The sequence below is a fragment of the Alligator sinensis genome, unplaced genomic scaffold (genome assembly GCF_000455745.1).
Source record: "Alligator sinensis unplaced genomic scaffold, ASM45574v1 scaffold566_1, whole genome shotgun sequence".
NCBI classification, from domain to species: domain Eukaryota; kingdom Metazoa; phylum Chordata; order Crocodylia; family Alligatoridae; genus Alligator; species Alligator sinensis.
The window spans coordinates 246,253-262,258 of NW_005842017.1; the positions used below are offsets into that span (position 1 = coordinate 246,253).

General features: G+C 41.4%; 1 protein-coding gene across 2 annotated transcripts in view; it reads right to left on the reverse strand.

The window, feature by feature from the left end:
• MCM3AP (minichromosome maintenance complex component 3 associated protein) overlaps positions 1–16,006 on the reverse strand; it is a 46,696-nt gene that overhangs the window by 25,682 nt on the left and 5,008 nt on the right. For both annotated transcript variants that reach the window (XM_025202188.1, XM_006022051.3), the window contains 10 exons: positions 14,784–14,862; positions 13,069–13,213; positions 10,885–11,081; positions 8,943–9,082; positions 7,178–7,375; positions 6,689–6,957; positions 5,278–5,440; positions 4,496–4,656; positions 1,233–1,474; positions 7–209 (listed from right to left, as the gene is read on the reverse strand). In XM_025202188.1, coding sequence (XP_025057973.1) covers positions 7–209; positions 1,233–1,474; positions 4,496–4,656; positions 5,278–5,440; positions 6,689–6,957; positions 7,178–7,375; positions 8,943–9,082; positions 10,885–11,081; positions 13,069–13,213; positions 14,784–14,862 — 1,797 coding nt within the window. The remainder of the gene's footprint in view (positions 1–6; positions 210–1,232; positions 1,475–4,495; positions 4,657–5,277; positions 5,441–6,688; positions 6,958–7,177; positions 7,376–8,942; positions 9,083–10,884; positions 11,082–13,068; positions 13,214–14,783; positions 14,863–16,006) is intronic.

The window sequence follows — 16,006 nt, forward strand, 5'->3', positions numbered from 1 at the left end:
CCTTACCATGTCTGTGTATACAGGCTGCAGTTTTGGAGGAGCAAGTTCAGGCTGCACAATAGGCTGGAAAGGGGACTGTGCAGAGGGAGGCAATGGTGCAGGAGGACGAGATAACAGTGATGGCAAAGGCTGACATGGAGGCTGGACTCGGATCACTGCCACTTCAGACTCCAAACCTTTTTCTTCTGCTCTTCCTTCTACAGCCAAAACTAAAAAGACAAGATCCATCCATTAGAAAAGTGCAAGATAGCAATGTCATCAACTGAAGTGATTTATCTTCAAAAGTTGCCTTGTTTGATAAATTCCCTCAAATCATCAAGAATGAACCTGTAATGAAGGCTCAGTGCCCTGCAATTAACTGCATATTCTATGGTGCATTACATTAAACACACAAGCTTCCTGCTTTCACAAAATACCTGATATGTTTTGTATGTTTAAGTTATTAAGGTTATAAATATATGTTTGTATATTGTTTGTCTGAGGCAACAAAAGCATTAACTCAGTAGTCTGAAAAAAGGAATTGCAACAGAAATGAACAAATACAGCACAATCTGTTATAAGAAACCCCCAGGGGAATATAAGAGAAAAATTCATTGAAAGAGGGGGTGTGTGCTAATAGTTAGCTGATTTGCTAAATCATCATAATGAAAACGTTGTTAAAAGCGAGAGTTTGTTATAAACAAAATTTGTTTTGTAACTGATAGCATTGATTAAACAAATCAGGTCTCCTTTTTTGTTCTCAACTTGTCTGCAAGCAATTAATTATTTACTTAACACATTTTTAGTTTATAGATCACCTGTAAGAACTCTGTTGAAGCATTCAAGATCCAAGGTTCTAGATGAGTTCAAAGGTTTGACTGAGCACACGGTATGGTTTCTATTTCCTGACTTATTGAGCCCAACTGTTTAGAATCAGGTTTCCACTGAAAATACCTATACCGGTAAATCCAAAATTTGATTTCTCTGAATATATTTTCCGTTTTAGAGAATATTCCTTCCCAACAGTTTGCTTGTTTGACTATATCTTGAAAGCAAATAACCAAAAAGGACATGAATATATCTGAAGAAAATTCTTCTTTTTTAGAATTTATATAAAATTCACCTAGCTTCAACCCAGGCAAACTGAGGAAAAAGTCTTCATAGGAAACGCGCCCCCCACCCCCACTGTGAAATGCTGTACCATGGCATTTTTGAACAGTAAAACATTAGCAGGGTCCAACTGTTGCTCTTACCTTTCATATCTATACTGGCTTTCTGACTGCTGCCTGCTGACTCCACAGTAGTAGTCCCGCCAGTGTATTTGTTCTGTCCATTGAAGCTACATATAGGTATGTGGTGAACTACTGGGGGTAGTGGCCCTCCATGTACAATTTCTCCAACTGACACAGTTAGCTTCTGCTTTATAAACAGTGACTTCCTTGGTTTGGGCAATACTTCAGGCTCCAGGAAAGCTGAGCGATTCAGTTCCACATATCTAGTGAAAAAGAAAACAGACCAGACAAAGATCCTCGTAACCTGCACAAATCCAGTAGGACAAAGAAGGATGCAAAATATTCAAGCTTTTTATTACTGCACTCTTATTTCCAGCCATCTCATTTTATAACAATGAACTAGAAAAAACACACTGGGTACATCTACACGTGTACAGTTACTGTGCAGTAACCTAAAAATTACTACACGGCATGGGCAGTGTTCTCTGTTGCCGGAACCGTGGCTCCAGCATCTGCAGCAGTATACACCACGGTATCCGGCCACAGCCCACTCTCCTCAAAGGAGAGGCAGGAACACTGGGAAGAGATCAGACCAGGGACCAGGGCTGTCCAGGGTGCTGACCAAGGCAGGCTCAACATGGTCACCCAGGGAGCTGTGTTACAGCACCTTAAAGCATTAACAGCTGCACGTGTAGATGCCAGCCTAAAACCACTTACTGTGCAGTAAGTTACATGCAATAAATGCATGTGTAGACACACCCACTGTGTATACTTACTAAGCATTAATTCAACAAAACCAGGTCACAGAATGGATAGGGATGTTTTGAGTCAGCAACCCACCATTCAAATTTACACAAAGTATTTTGAAAAATCCCCCATGCAATGTAACTTGGTTTTAGGTATATTTTTAATGATAAACATACAATGTTTCCTGGGTAGCGCAGAATTTTGCCACAAGAACTGGGTAGTTATTTAATTTAGACTTGGAACTCCCCTTCAGCTTATCCGGTTGAGTTTTAGGTAATCCTTTTATAACCAACACTGGTTACCATGTGACAGTCTGCCCTGTTTTCTCTAACTTCAGTGGAAGAAACACATCCTCCAGCTCCTTATGCATCTTGTCCGTTATTGTGGAATTCTTTATAAGGTAGCAATGATCCTACTGGATAATTAAAATAAGTTCTCCAATGTATTCTACAGAACACTAGCAAGGATGCAGTGTCCAAGGTTTAGTGCAGTTAGAGATGCTGGGTTACCACAACTGTTCTTCTTGGCCACAATTTCAGTTTCTGGATAGACCCAGAGTGGTGATGGAAAGAGCTCTGAAACAACTGCTCTCCACTTTGAAGGTGGTGTAAGTTGAACTGCCCTTTTCTGGCAACCTCATACATATTTATGCCTATTTTTTTTTTTACTGTTAACTCTATCTGCTTCAGGCAAGGATTTCTTAGGGTCAGATTTTTTACTGGACCAACTGCATAGTTGAGATAGTTTATCTTGTATTTGAAAGCTTGTCTATGTTCAAGTGATGACTGTCTTGAATTTAAAAGCTTGTCTGACGTTATGCCAGCTATGCAGGTGGTTCAATAAAAGATATCACCCCAAGAAATCCTTGCCTCCCACATAATTCCTGGACCAACATGGCTACATCATCACTCTAACACTTCCTTTATCTGCTGGATACTTTCTAACACGCAGCTTTGTGGATACAACTCCTATTGTACTTGAAATTTGGTTCACACCCCAATTATTTATTTAGCCAATACAAATCTGCAAAGGCAAGCAACAGCCTTCTCATTAACTGAGTTCAGAGTTATTAATCCAGATCTTAGTTTGTAGTGGGGACGCTCCTTGGTGATGTGTGGCACTGTCTGTATCTCTCCACAAATGCATGATGGATTAGCACTGAGACCCCAGTGATGAAGGTTGGCTGCGCAGGGGCCTTGGTCTGATCTGAACCTGTTTAGCAGGAATCACTCTCGCCATAGCAGTTGAAAGACAGCAGGTTGACAAGTGGGGTTTGTCACAAGGAACTTGTCTGTGACTTCCTGCAATTCCCATTCCTTGATCCAGAGGGCTACTGCAAACAGATCCTGCTCCATAAGGGGCATTGTGAAGGAAGGTGCGTCTTGGGTGGATTAAACAGACCACTGTAGAGTGGTAAGTAAGGTGTGTCACAAATGGTTTTGACCAACTTTCAGGTCAACAGATGACGGATGTGTGGGGGAGTGATATTTGCAAGGACAGGAAGCCAGGGGAGGGGAGTTGAGCAGTGGGTTCCAGTTATGATACACTGCGTTCAGCTGAGTGTCAACAAGATGCGTATGTGATGATCTTTGCCAGACAGGTGTACAATATGCTAAGTATGATAGGGCAACAGCTGAAATCTGGAGTGTTGTGGCTGCAGCTCCCCACATTGATCCAGCAAGCTTGGCTAACAAGTTGTTTCAGGATTTGACCTTTACTGCTGTTTTCTTTAGATGTCCCCACTAAGTCAGGGTTCTGTCTAAAGACACTCAAAGGTGTGTTAGGCAGGGATAATGCTTTAGTCTCTGACCACCCATATAGATGTTAGGTTTTTTTTTGGCACTGGCCCTGAGGAAGTCTGTTGGCCTCCCTGATGATCAGTCTGCTAGTCACTGATATGCCAGTAACAAACAGCCCAAGAATACTTGGCACTATTTATTTAACAAGGCTACATGTCTCCTCTGTTTCTGGAGCATAAGGACCTACCATCCCCTCTGTTTCAAAGTTACATGACGGGTCTCTCCAAAAGAAGTGTGTACAGAAGGCATTACAAGGAGAGATCCAGCAGTGCTCTCTGCATCTCCCCACCCTGACCATCACAGGCTCTGTATGACAGCAATGTCAGCACAATACCGTAGTATTCACAATATTTCCAGTGTGGCATTACTTCCCATCTGTTGTCGGTTTGCTCGAATCTCTCTCACTTGCCACTACAAACCTACTTCTGATGGCCCCCCATGCTCCTCTCTCCCATCTCCATTCTCTCTTGTTTCTGCACACTCAGCCCCTTTATGCAATCCTACTTCATGACTCTTGAGCCTCAGAATGATAAAAATATAGAAATAAAAACAAACTGAGCAAACAAGCTATGTGCTGTATCATTACTGTTATATTGTTATTGCTTTGCTTTTATGTCAGCTTCCAGCCACTGCACTTTACATTTTTCCCTCTATTTTAAACTTTAAGTTTTTGGGGGTAGGTTTGTACAGCACCCAGAGTCTTTAGGCACTAAGAAAAATAGAGTTTGCATTGCTCACCCATCAGACACATTCAGGCTATAATCATTTATGAAGTGTGTAGCTTCTTGGCAATCTTTGAACAGAAGCATACGAACCACGCTATCCAGAGGAAAGACAGTAGATCGTTGAGGGCTCACAGTGTAGGCAAAGTTGAGAGACTTAAGTGCCTCTCTGCGAATCTGAGAGGGGAAAAAAGACGAATAAATGTTAAGTTTGTAAAATGTGTTGGACACAGCTGTTCTTCAACCCTGGAAGTTAAAGGAACAACATCAACATGAAAATCTGAATTCTGAAAAACAATTCTACGTTAACACCACCTAATTAATAAAATAGAAATGGTGGTTTAAATTCTCTTTTAACCTTTTACTGTTTCCTTTTTTAGCTTTCACTCCTCTTGGACAGTAAATCAAGGCTGGTATATTTTGAGTGCTTTCATTTGTATTTTTCAGGTACTGGATTTCCAACAGCGACTTGTGGATATTTCATGAAGCAAGTCTCAACTCCCTTTTCCTAGAATTACACAGTCCACTCTGAAAAACAAGTTTCTATACCTTATGGGCTATAAAAATATAAAACTTGCTTTGTTATGCACACAGAATAAAAAGGGTTTCTACACTTGATAAACAATTTTTTTAATGTGGAAGAATGGTTTTTTGGTTATTTCCTTTGCTGATTTGATACAGTTTACACAAATAATAACATTTAAGAAATGTTCACTAGGTTTGGTGTTTTTTAAAACAAAAACCCTAGCATTACATTATTAGATACCATTTTAGAAAATATTAACTTGTGCTTCTTACCTGATTAAAGTAACAATGTAAGAGACAGGCATTCAGATATGAAGCTGCTCGTACCAGTTTGAAAAACCTTACAAAGTTGTTGCTATTTAATGCGGCAAAGGCTTGAACTGCAAACCTAACTTCAGGTGAGTTCCGAACAGAAGGATGAAATTGCTGTACTTCTCTGTTAAGACAAGAAAAATAAAGGAATTCTTTACCTCAAAATTAATGATCACAGCTCAAAAGCAACTTGTACAAAACTCTTTGAAAATAGAAGCTTTCAGAAAACAGTAACATTACTGAAACTAAAATACAGGAAACCCTCAATATTCATGAACTTGGGATTCGCAGATTCGAATATTAGCGATGTGCTGCACCAACAGCACAGCTGCGCTCAGGGTAGGTCAGGGCACTGCACTGAGTTCCTGACTCTGGCGCTGCACAGAGTAGGGGAGGGCAGAGCCAGGAGGCGGGTGGAGAGCAAGCCAGCGGCACTGGCAGCATCTTCTCCCCCAGAGGGAGCCGCGGTGGTGGTCAGAGTGTGTGGCACAGCGAGGGGAAAAAGTCAGTTCACAGGCGCTGCAGGGGAGCCCCGCAAACAATTGTGGGGGGGAACAGGGGGCAGCTGTGGGGTCTGATGGGGAGTCCCGTCAGTATTCATGGATTTCAGCATTCAGAGGGATCTCCAGAACATATCCCCCACAAATGGTGAGAGTCTCCTGTATGCAAGTTTAATTAAGAGTAATATCCATATCTTTTTTATTCTTACACAAATAGGTTTACTAGTGTCATCATAATAGTGTTAGTTATGCGCTTTCTGAAAAAAAACAAACCCAACTCTCTTTGGGTGAAGTGACATGCTTTTCACAGCCTACACTTTTATCAAGTATCCTCAGAGTAATAAAACCCCAAATCTTGTATGCCAACTCCTCTCTCTCATTCCACGCTGTTGCTTTAAAAAGGCATGTGCCTGATCTTATCTTTGCACAATTTACAGTGTATGTTAATCAGAAGCAAACAGGAGGGGGAAAAATTGCAGGGTTCATAATTTAGGTTCTCTGCCATTTTTGCTGCATTCTCTCACATTCCAAAGTTCTAAGCTTACTTTTTAAAAATTTGTATTTTTCACTGACAATACAGACATCAAGTATAATTTAGTATGATGCTACTCTGTTCACACAGTTGCGTCAAAAACTGTTTCCACCAAAGATGGAAACTTTACCATCTGTCATTCCATCTGTCTCAATGGAAAAAAAACAACCTAAAAAACGAATATTATTAGATTGAAGAAGTGCAGTGGGGCCAAGGAGAATAGTTCTGGTTCTAAACAGCAGACTGTTTTTTTAGATCAGCAGCAGCAGCCATTAAGTCTATACTGTATAAGTGTTATATGAACGACCAGGTCAAAAGGTGCAGAAAGTTGACAATTCACCTGAGAATATCCCCCTTGTTGAGAGTCAGCAGGACATTGTACCCTCTGAACTCTGCTTCACTCTTGCAGTAAAGCCCCTTGTTACCCAGGTCCTGATACATCTCCTTCAGGCTCTGCAGGCATTTAGTCAGATTCTCATTGTTGATCTTGGCATCAAAGGAGGACATAGGCTCCTCACACAGATGGTGTGCACAATGGATGTGAAAGCGAGTGCATTTCTCAATCAAAGATACAGTAAGAGGGTCACAAAGATGCTGCTGGGTTATATCCTGGCCAGAGTAACAAAGAAAACCTTTAACAGTATTTCAAAACACAGCCAAACAGCAAATCATCTTCAATTCCACTTAAACATTTCATGCTTTATATATACAGCCATTCTAGCAGATTTCTGTATCTACCAGTCTTCAACTTGTAGTGCCAGTGTTTTGTTTACTTTAAAGTTTTGCTGGCATTTTTTGCAGTCAAATAGTGCAAAGTCCCAGTGCTTACCTTTCTAATTCCACGTGTCCTATTCCATACAAAGTCATACCACTCCCGGTAATTTCCTTCTCCTTGGTCCATGATTTGTGTCACTAAATAGTCCATGGTCATACTCAACACCTCTGAAGGTCTCAATTCATGAGGCAAAGGCTCTTCTTGGTCTGCTGAGGACCTGCTGTATTCCTTTATTGCTGCTCTATGGTCTACCTGACAGAGGGAGAAGACAGAAATCAACAAAACAAACACTGCACCTTAAAATCCTCAGTGTGAAGCCGCCTTTTTTAACTTAACCATGGCCAAACATCTATGTCAGCGTAGTTTAGGCTGCTGAAAATGAATTTGCCATCGTATGCATTTGTGGACAACCCTCACTACACAGATTAGCATCCTTTTTGATTATTTGTCATTTTCACTTGACAGGGAAGCTGCAAATGCTGACCTCATGGTCTGTTTTAATATTGCACATCATGTATTTATATTTATTTATGTGATTATAAATACATAAATACATACATATACAAAATATAATATACAGCATATTGCATGTAAATATACTTATATATATATTAGGGCTGTCAATTAATCACAGTTAATGTGTGCGATAAATGCATTCACTTTTTTAAATGTTAATCGCACATGTGGTTTTGGAGACTGGGCTCTGCTCTGCCGCCTCCAAGCCCCACAGTGGGGCAGTGGTGGCAGTCCAGAGGACTGCTGCCCCTGCCCCACTCCCTCCCTTGCCATGGGGGCCTTGATCTGCACACTCCCCCGCCCCTTCCCCTCCACAGACTTACTAGCACGTCACTGTCTGTGTGTGGTGTCTACATCTGCATGCCTGCCCCTTGCTCCCAACCCACAGCCCTGTCCCAGCCCTGCTGCTGCCCCACAGTACCCTACATCCTTGCTTCAAACCCTACACACCCACAGCACCCCACACCTTCACAAATTCCCCCCACTCCCCCAACCATACAAAGTACCTGCATTATTTTGCATTTTTCTGTAGATAATTTTGAGTTTTTAGATGTGCAATTAAAATTGTACTTGTAACTTTTTTTTTTTTTAAATTGTGCAACTAATTCTGATAAACATTTTTAATTGTTTGGCACCCGTGTGTGTGTGCGCGTGTGCACGTGCACACACGCGCGTGCACACACACACACACACGGCTTTGTTGGTTATCTTCAATGGGAAGCATCTATCTGACCACTCTAAAAACAATAACAGATCTACTATCACAAATCTCCTGTAAGGAAGAGAAGCTTATTTACATTTAATAAGGCCAAAAGCAGGACAGAAAGATTAAGTGACTTGCCCAAAGTCACACAAGCAGTTTGTAGCAGAGCTAGGAATAAACCTATGCCACAAACTGAAAACTGCCAACTTCCAAACCAACCCTCACAAAGCAGCCAAAGGGTCTAGCAGCATGAGAATTAGCAAGCTTATGTTGCATTCTAAAACATGGGATTCCCTTTGTAGGGCAATCCCAGCTCCTACCCTGGGGGTCTTTAAAAAGCGGCTTGATGACTATCTGGCTGGGGTCATTTGAGCCCAGCTTTCCTCCTGCCCAGGCAGGGGTTGGACTTGAAGATCTACAAGGTCCCTTCTGACCCTACTTCTATGATTCTATATATAAAGTCTGGGATCTTGAATCTTTGGTCCCTACAATTTTTCATCAGAATTAAACCAGAGATAGAAAGCACAGCACCAATGAGACAATGACAACAATCGAACAAGTTAAATGAAAACAACAGTGATCTTTACAGGAGCCTCGTACCTTGTCAGATCCTGGAATCACTTCCAAAATGCTGAGTTGGTTCCTTGTCTCCCTCATGTAGCGTTCTTTTTCAGGACACATATCTGGGCATGTGCCCACAATGGTTTTAGCTTTGCCTAGATCAGTCCTTTTTACTCGGGCTAAAGAAGTATTAAAATAAAACAACTAGCAGGCATTCTGTCCTTTTGTTTCCACACTAGCTACTGTACACGACTTAAATGAAAAACAATAAATCACATAAATCTAATTAAATTACAGTGTACCTTCAGGTATGCTATGTTTTTTGGTGCAAACCAACACCCCCACACATTATTATTCAGATACAACGCAATCATTTTCCTAAGAAACTTACAGTCTACAAAGGTAACTCTGGAGTCCCAATGTTTTTTGCTTGAATGTGAATTTCTCAGCTTCAACAATACTGTATCTAGAAATGTACATAGCCTGGTAAGGCAGTGCACGCAGATGGGTACCTACTAGGGCTGTCAAACGATTAAAAAATGTGATTGCAATTTGTTGCACAATTAAAAAAATTAGTCGCAATTAATCACAATTTTAATCACACAGCTAAATACTCAAAATTATGCACAGAAAAACTTAAAGTTTTGCAAAATTATGCAGGTACTTTTGCATTGTTGGAGGGTGGACGTGGGGTGTGTGTGTGGGGGGGAATTTGTGAAAGTGTTGGGGGTTGTGGGGGTGCGTGGGGGGTTTGGAGCCCAGGGAGAGGGGTTCCCGCATACCCTGGCAGGATGTGGGGTACTGTGGGTCAGGAGTGAGGGGCAGCAGCAAGGCTGGAGGGGCTGTGGCTTGGGAATGAGGGGCAGACACAGTGACAGCACAGCAGGTAAGTGTGTGGGTGGGGGAAGGGATGTGGGAAAGGAAGGGGTGGGGGAAGGGCATAGAAGCCCCCACAGTGAGGGAGGAACAGGGGCAGAGGCAGGAGCAAGGGTGAATGGGGCTCTGAGGCCAGGGCAGGTCATGGGATGGAGCTGTAGGCAGCTCTTTCAGGGGCTCAAGCCACTACTGGCGTTGTGTGCACACCCATGCACATGCTCCCCAGATCTGTGCACAGGGCAGAGGTGGGCTGCTGCTATGGGCTGGGGCTCTGCAGTCTGCTGCTGTTGCCCTGGGAGCCCTGCAACGCCATGCTGTGCCTCCCACTGCTAAGCGGTCAGGGGATGTGGCGCAGCCCCATGACCTGTGGCTCCATCCCATGACCTGTCTTGGCCCTGGAGCCCCATTCACCCAAGACCTACTCCCTCCCTTGAATGTGGGGGCCTAAGCCTGCCCCCCTACACACCCTTTCCCTTTCAGACTTGCCTGCTAGGTGCTGCTCCACATGCTGCCGAGCTGTGTTCCTGGCCACCTACAGGCTGCAGCTACGTGTCTGTGCACGCCCCTCCACTACCTACTGCAGCCACCCACAGCCTGTGCCTGGGCTGCCCTGTGGGCCTCTGCGCTGCTAACACTGCCCCGCAGGGCGGCCCGGAGGCAGCAGTGACAGCAGTGGAGCAGAGCCCAGGAGCAAGCTCCAAAACCATGTGCATGATTAACACATTAAATAAATTAATGTAAACAATGATTAACACGTTAATCGCATGCATTAACCGGGATTAGTTGACAGCCCTAAAACCTATAATAAAAACGTAAGAGTTTCTTAACCTAAAAGAGGTGAGGTCAGATAGGTGGAGAAATGGGTTGAGGCACACTATCTAAAATGCTGGAGCAGTTGGATATTTCTGATACAATGATGGACTGTGGAACAAGCAGTCATTCTCAGGCTTCAGAATTAACATCATATAGAGCTGACTGGTAGTTGTTCATACCTCTCAGGACCAAAATATTCTCTTCCCTTATGCAGAAGTATCCTTCCTAATCTGAAGCAACTGAAATTAGAGTTGATCACCCTCATCTATGCATGTGTAATTAGAAGTGTTACCTTGCCGCATGATTTTATCCCGTTGGTCCAGAAGGCGATATTTTTCTTCAGAAGTCTCTGCTACTGATCCTATTAAGTTACTGAGAGAAGACGCTGATGTTCCCAAACTCTCAGAGCTCTGTCCTTCAGACCCAGAATCAAATGGGTCTGCTTCAAATTGCAGTGACTTTATAAAAGCAGATTTCTTAGATGGAGAACTAGAAATAAATGATTTTATGAATGACATACTATTGTACATGTATTACAGAGTAAAAGACAAAAAGGATACTAATTTGCCTGCCTTTCTGTTCTGTGGTACATCTCAGTTTCTATTGTTTAAAACTATAATTTGATGTCATGTTGTCAACAAAAGTGGTATTACAATTGCACACTGCAGTTGACATTTTCAGAGCAATCTTGAGGATTTAATTAAATACAACTTCTATTAACACTAAATTAATTGATTTTAATGAAAGTTACATGTCTGAATCCCCTAGATTGTGTTATGTCAACTTGCATTACTACTAAATCTATTTCACATCTTCAACTTATTGTAATTTGTACTTACACTGAATATATTTTTCTGTTTATTATGCATAGTAAAGAGGTCTGTGCCTTATTCTCATCATGGCCAACATTTTTGGAAGTAATACTGAAGTACTAGACTACTCGGCTCATTGCATCATTTGACGCCTATTCAACTTAGATTAGATGATTCTTCACAAATTGAATACTACTCAAAAATGCAATTTAGTCCCATTTACACGTGTGCACTATCATCCAAACCAATAAAATATATTAAGAGAATATAAAAGACCCACTACTTAAAATATTTTATAAAAACTGACTACCTAACAAGCGACTTTTATAAAAGTTTATGATAGTATGTACCAACAGAGATGCATTTGCAGGGCAAGCTTCAAGTTTTAAAATGTGGCTGGTTACAATATATCTGAAGCAAAATGAGCCATCACAATAATTAGCCACACAACAAGAGCAAAACAGATTCACCTCTGCAAAGACAATAAGTAAGCAAATTTCAGTTCAAAATCTGATCGTTTCAGAAAACCAAGAACAAAGATTATAATTATTTGAAATGTAATGGGAACAACTAAGTCCATTAAAAGGGGAAAAAAAAGGAAGAGCACTGCCTCTACAGTCTCATAGCCAAACAACAGGTACCACTGTAAAAAACTTAGTATACAATTTAACAGTCATATTAAGAATAAGGACTTGTATACACAAACAACATTATTTTGACACTTGCAAGTGAAGTAGGAAAGTAAGTGAAATTGCTCATCTGCAACAGCTTCTTAAAGGACATTTCTAGTCCATGGTAAGAATCTCCTTTTTTTGCAATTTAGCTTAATCTATCAACTTCTAAAATGGACCATGCTAAACCACTAGGCATTTTTTAATATGGAATAAAATTATTCATGTGTTGATGAACCTAAATAAATTAGCTTACTATCTAGAAAACACACTCCTTTTTAGACCTGGTGCTCAAGGGAAATTTACAGAACACCTTCAAGAGAAGGGCTTAGGGGGGAAAAAATGATTAGTTTACTAGATATTAAGAACCAAGGACTTAAAAGACATTGATTTAATGACCTATTATAATCTACCCAATCCCCCAATAATCTCTCTGTACTCCATAGGTGATAAGGATCTGCTTAATGGTCTTGCTCTTCCACTTTTTGGGTTATCCCCTCTAGTGCATTTCTCCTGTCTGTTAGCTACCTAGTAATGTCTCTTATATCCTGTTGTCATTTACACTGGAGTTTTACACAGGTCTGTGTTCTAGCTGCTATACAGCTCATACTATGTCTGCTTTCTTCTCAGAAACCTGAGGAAGGGTACTTCGTACCTGAAAGCTTGCCTATAATCCTCTCAACTATACAGTTGATTCAGTAAAAGCTATCACCCACAATAATCCTTACTAAGTCATGCAATAAGTCAGATTTCTTTCCACAACTGTGCAGTAAATTATCTTTCCAACCTGTCATAAACTTCAAATTTGAACAAGGCCAGGAGACTCCTGAGAGAGAAAAATTCCAGCTAAAATGAACAAAAGAGCACACAAACAATAACAACATTTTTCTGATTATTAGATACAAAATTATTATGGCTACTTCATACGCATGAGGATAATAGGCATTCTTCCCAGAACAAGTATTGGCCAGAATCCTAGTCAAATGAACATACCTTTTACTTGGCAGGCTGCTACCGGCAGAGGATCTTATTAAAGATTTGCGAAGAGGGGAATGTTCATAGCTCTGTTCTTCATTGCTTTGTCTTCCTTCACCTTCATCTGCTTTTTCCTTGGGTGAAAATTCTCTCTTAGCAGGACCTAAATGACATGCCAAGTGAGGTCAGATCTGTGTCAAATTTTACAATCAGCATTTTAAAAGCTTTACTTCTGGACAAAGAATGTGTTCCAATTTCTTTTAATTTTCTTCCCTGGCCACTTGCATTTGTTTAGTGCTTACAAACTATTTTGCATTAGAAGCTATATCATGCAGCAGTATAATTCCACAGTTTAAAGCTATAAAGCTGACTGTTCTGTTTCAGATTAAACACTATATTCCATACTATTATGTAATTAAATGTGAAATGAAAAAAAATATTTATTTAGCAACACTTGTATTTATTTAGCAGATTGTGAGGAAACAAAGCTTGATTAGATTCATCTGAATGTTGGATTTCAGAAATATGAGGATATCCATCAAAAATGTGAGAATATTCCATTTATCTGGAAGTCGATATTTTCTGGGCATCTCTAAGGCATTTGGATAATTGAGTTTAATATTATTATTATATATTGAATGATTTATATAAAGTCAAACAGCTTCAACAGGGTAGATTAAGACTCTCAATAGATACCCGATAGGCCAGTGCTGCAGACATTTGTCTGAGTAGTGGGAGATCTAGTTCAAGTCTCCAGGCTAAATCAGGCACAGAGGATTTGTACCTAAGCCTCCCACTGTCACATGGAAGTCTTCTAATCATTGGACCACCAGACAGAAGTGGTGAACCACCAACTACACTCTTTTTCTTTCTGTGTTTTTTGAATGATGGGTAGGTCCCAAATAAATCTAGTCCTTCATTTCTAAAATCCTAAGATTTTATCTGGAAGCAGTAAAGTGCTTAGAACCAAAATGTTCTATTTCGGGTCAAAGGAAGTATTTCATTCAGCTTCAATGAAATGTTTTGATTTACCAAAAAATCCGTAACATTTTCATTCTGAATTGACCTGTCTCAGTCTGACCAACAAATCTAAAATAAATTATCTGCACACTCTAGTACAAGGGACATATATGTCACAAGTGGCACAGGCAGCCTTTGTGTGGCACATGGCAGACAGGGCAGGGGAAAAGATATCAGAGAGCTGCCTGCAGAGAGTCTCATGCTAATTTATGGCATGGCATGCCTTCCAAAAAGGTTGGCCTCCACTACTCTGGTATACATGTTCATTTGCACCATATAGCCAAGTGATAATCTGTTTCTGCCTGCATACTTTAATGTCAACTTGAAAGTTCGGTTCCAAAGGAAAAGTGAAAATGGGAAATATATTTTCAAGCCAGACCACTGTCTAAGGAGAAGTCCGTTAAAAGTCATGCCTAAAAGACCTAAACTACCTTCTTCTATTGTCTTACAAACTGTACAGATCATACACATAACATAGCAATGACCTCATATGTGATATAAGGCACAATGAGAGAAAGAAACAGAACCACAGTGCATGATGAATTCTAAGACCAAACTAAGACCTGGCATTAAATGGGGCTCTGGGGCCAGGGCAGGTCATGGGATGGAGCCACAGGTCATGGGACTGCACCACATCCCCTGCATGCCATTCCACTGAAATAAACATAACTATGTACAACATTTATACAAGGAAACACAGGAAAGAGACTTACCTGTTTTCTTCTTATGCCAAAATGTTACTATATCTTTATTAAATCCTTTTGCCTTCTTCCTAGCCATAACTGCAGATGCCTGAAAAATAGCAGGCAATACCAGAGTCAATTTGCATCAGAAAAACATACAGAGAAAACTATACAACTTGCATAAAGATATATGTTTGCTTATTTCAGTGAGGATTCAGTTCTTGCCTTCCTAGTCATTATTTCATACCAAAATGCAGGATATGACAAGCAGGAGGGTGTAATCACAGACTTCCTTTATCAAGGATTGCCTTGTGGGGGGGAGGCTACATATGGCTGAAATCAGTTCTGCTTTGCTCAGTGCCGTACCTTAGCGAGAGCACTTGAGATTAAAAGCCTCATATTAACCACAGAGTAGATACAGTATTGTGTGTTGCCAGCAGAGGCTTCTCTACACTAGCTTATTAATATACCTCAATCCTGATCTATTGGAAGCACCTCTAATGATTAGTAGGTAGTCCACCTGGAAGACTCAGTCTTTGCTATGTCACCTAAGATGCCATGCACGCTGCTTGCAGACATTAAAACAAAACCTGTGCTTTACCGGAAAGCAGCAGCACATTACTTCAACCCAGCTCTACAGTATCTGTAAAGATCGGGAACTTCAGCAGGGCTTCTTGGTGCTTTTAGCTAAAGCTGATTCAATCAGCTATTAGATAACAGTGCCAAAAAAGGCCTACTAAAGCAACCTACCAAGCCTGGCTGAAGTAATGTGCTGCCATTTCTAGGCATGTGTGGAGTTTGGCGCAGGAACATGCCAAGTTAAAATACAAGTTTCCCACACTTTATGCAGGTTCTGTATATGCGAATTCACTTCTATGCAATAACCCTTTTTATACTCAAAATTCATTATATGCGAGGTAAATGCATTCTTTTACAATCAGCAACAGGTAAGTCTGTGGGGGGAGGAGAAAGGGCCAGAGGGGGTAGGGGGGCAGATCAAGGCCCCGGCAATGAGGGAGGGAGCAGGGCACAGACAAGAGCAGAGACTGGGGTGAGTGGGGTCTTGATCTGGCCCCCTGCTGATGGTGAAGGAGGGATTGGGGCTGCGGCTAGGGCAGAGGCAGGTGCTGCACAGCCAGGGCAGGATGTGGGGGTGGGGTGCGGCTCCTGCTGCTGCAGGCTGGGGCTGAGGTCCACACCAGGCTCTTCCCAGTGGGGGCTGGGCCAGGCTGCGCGCAGCGCAAGCAGAGGTG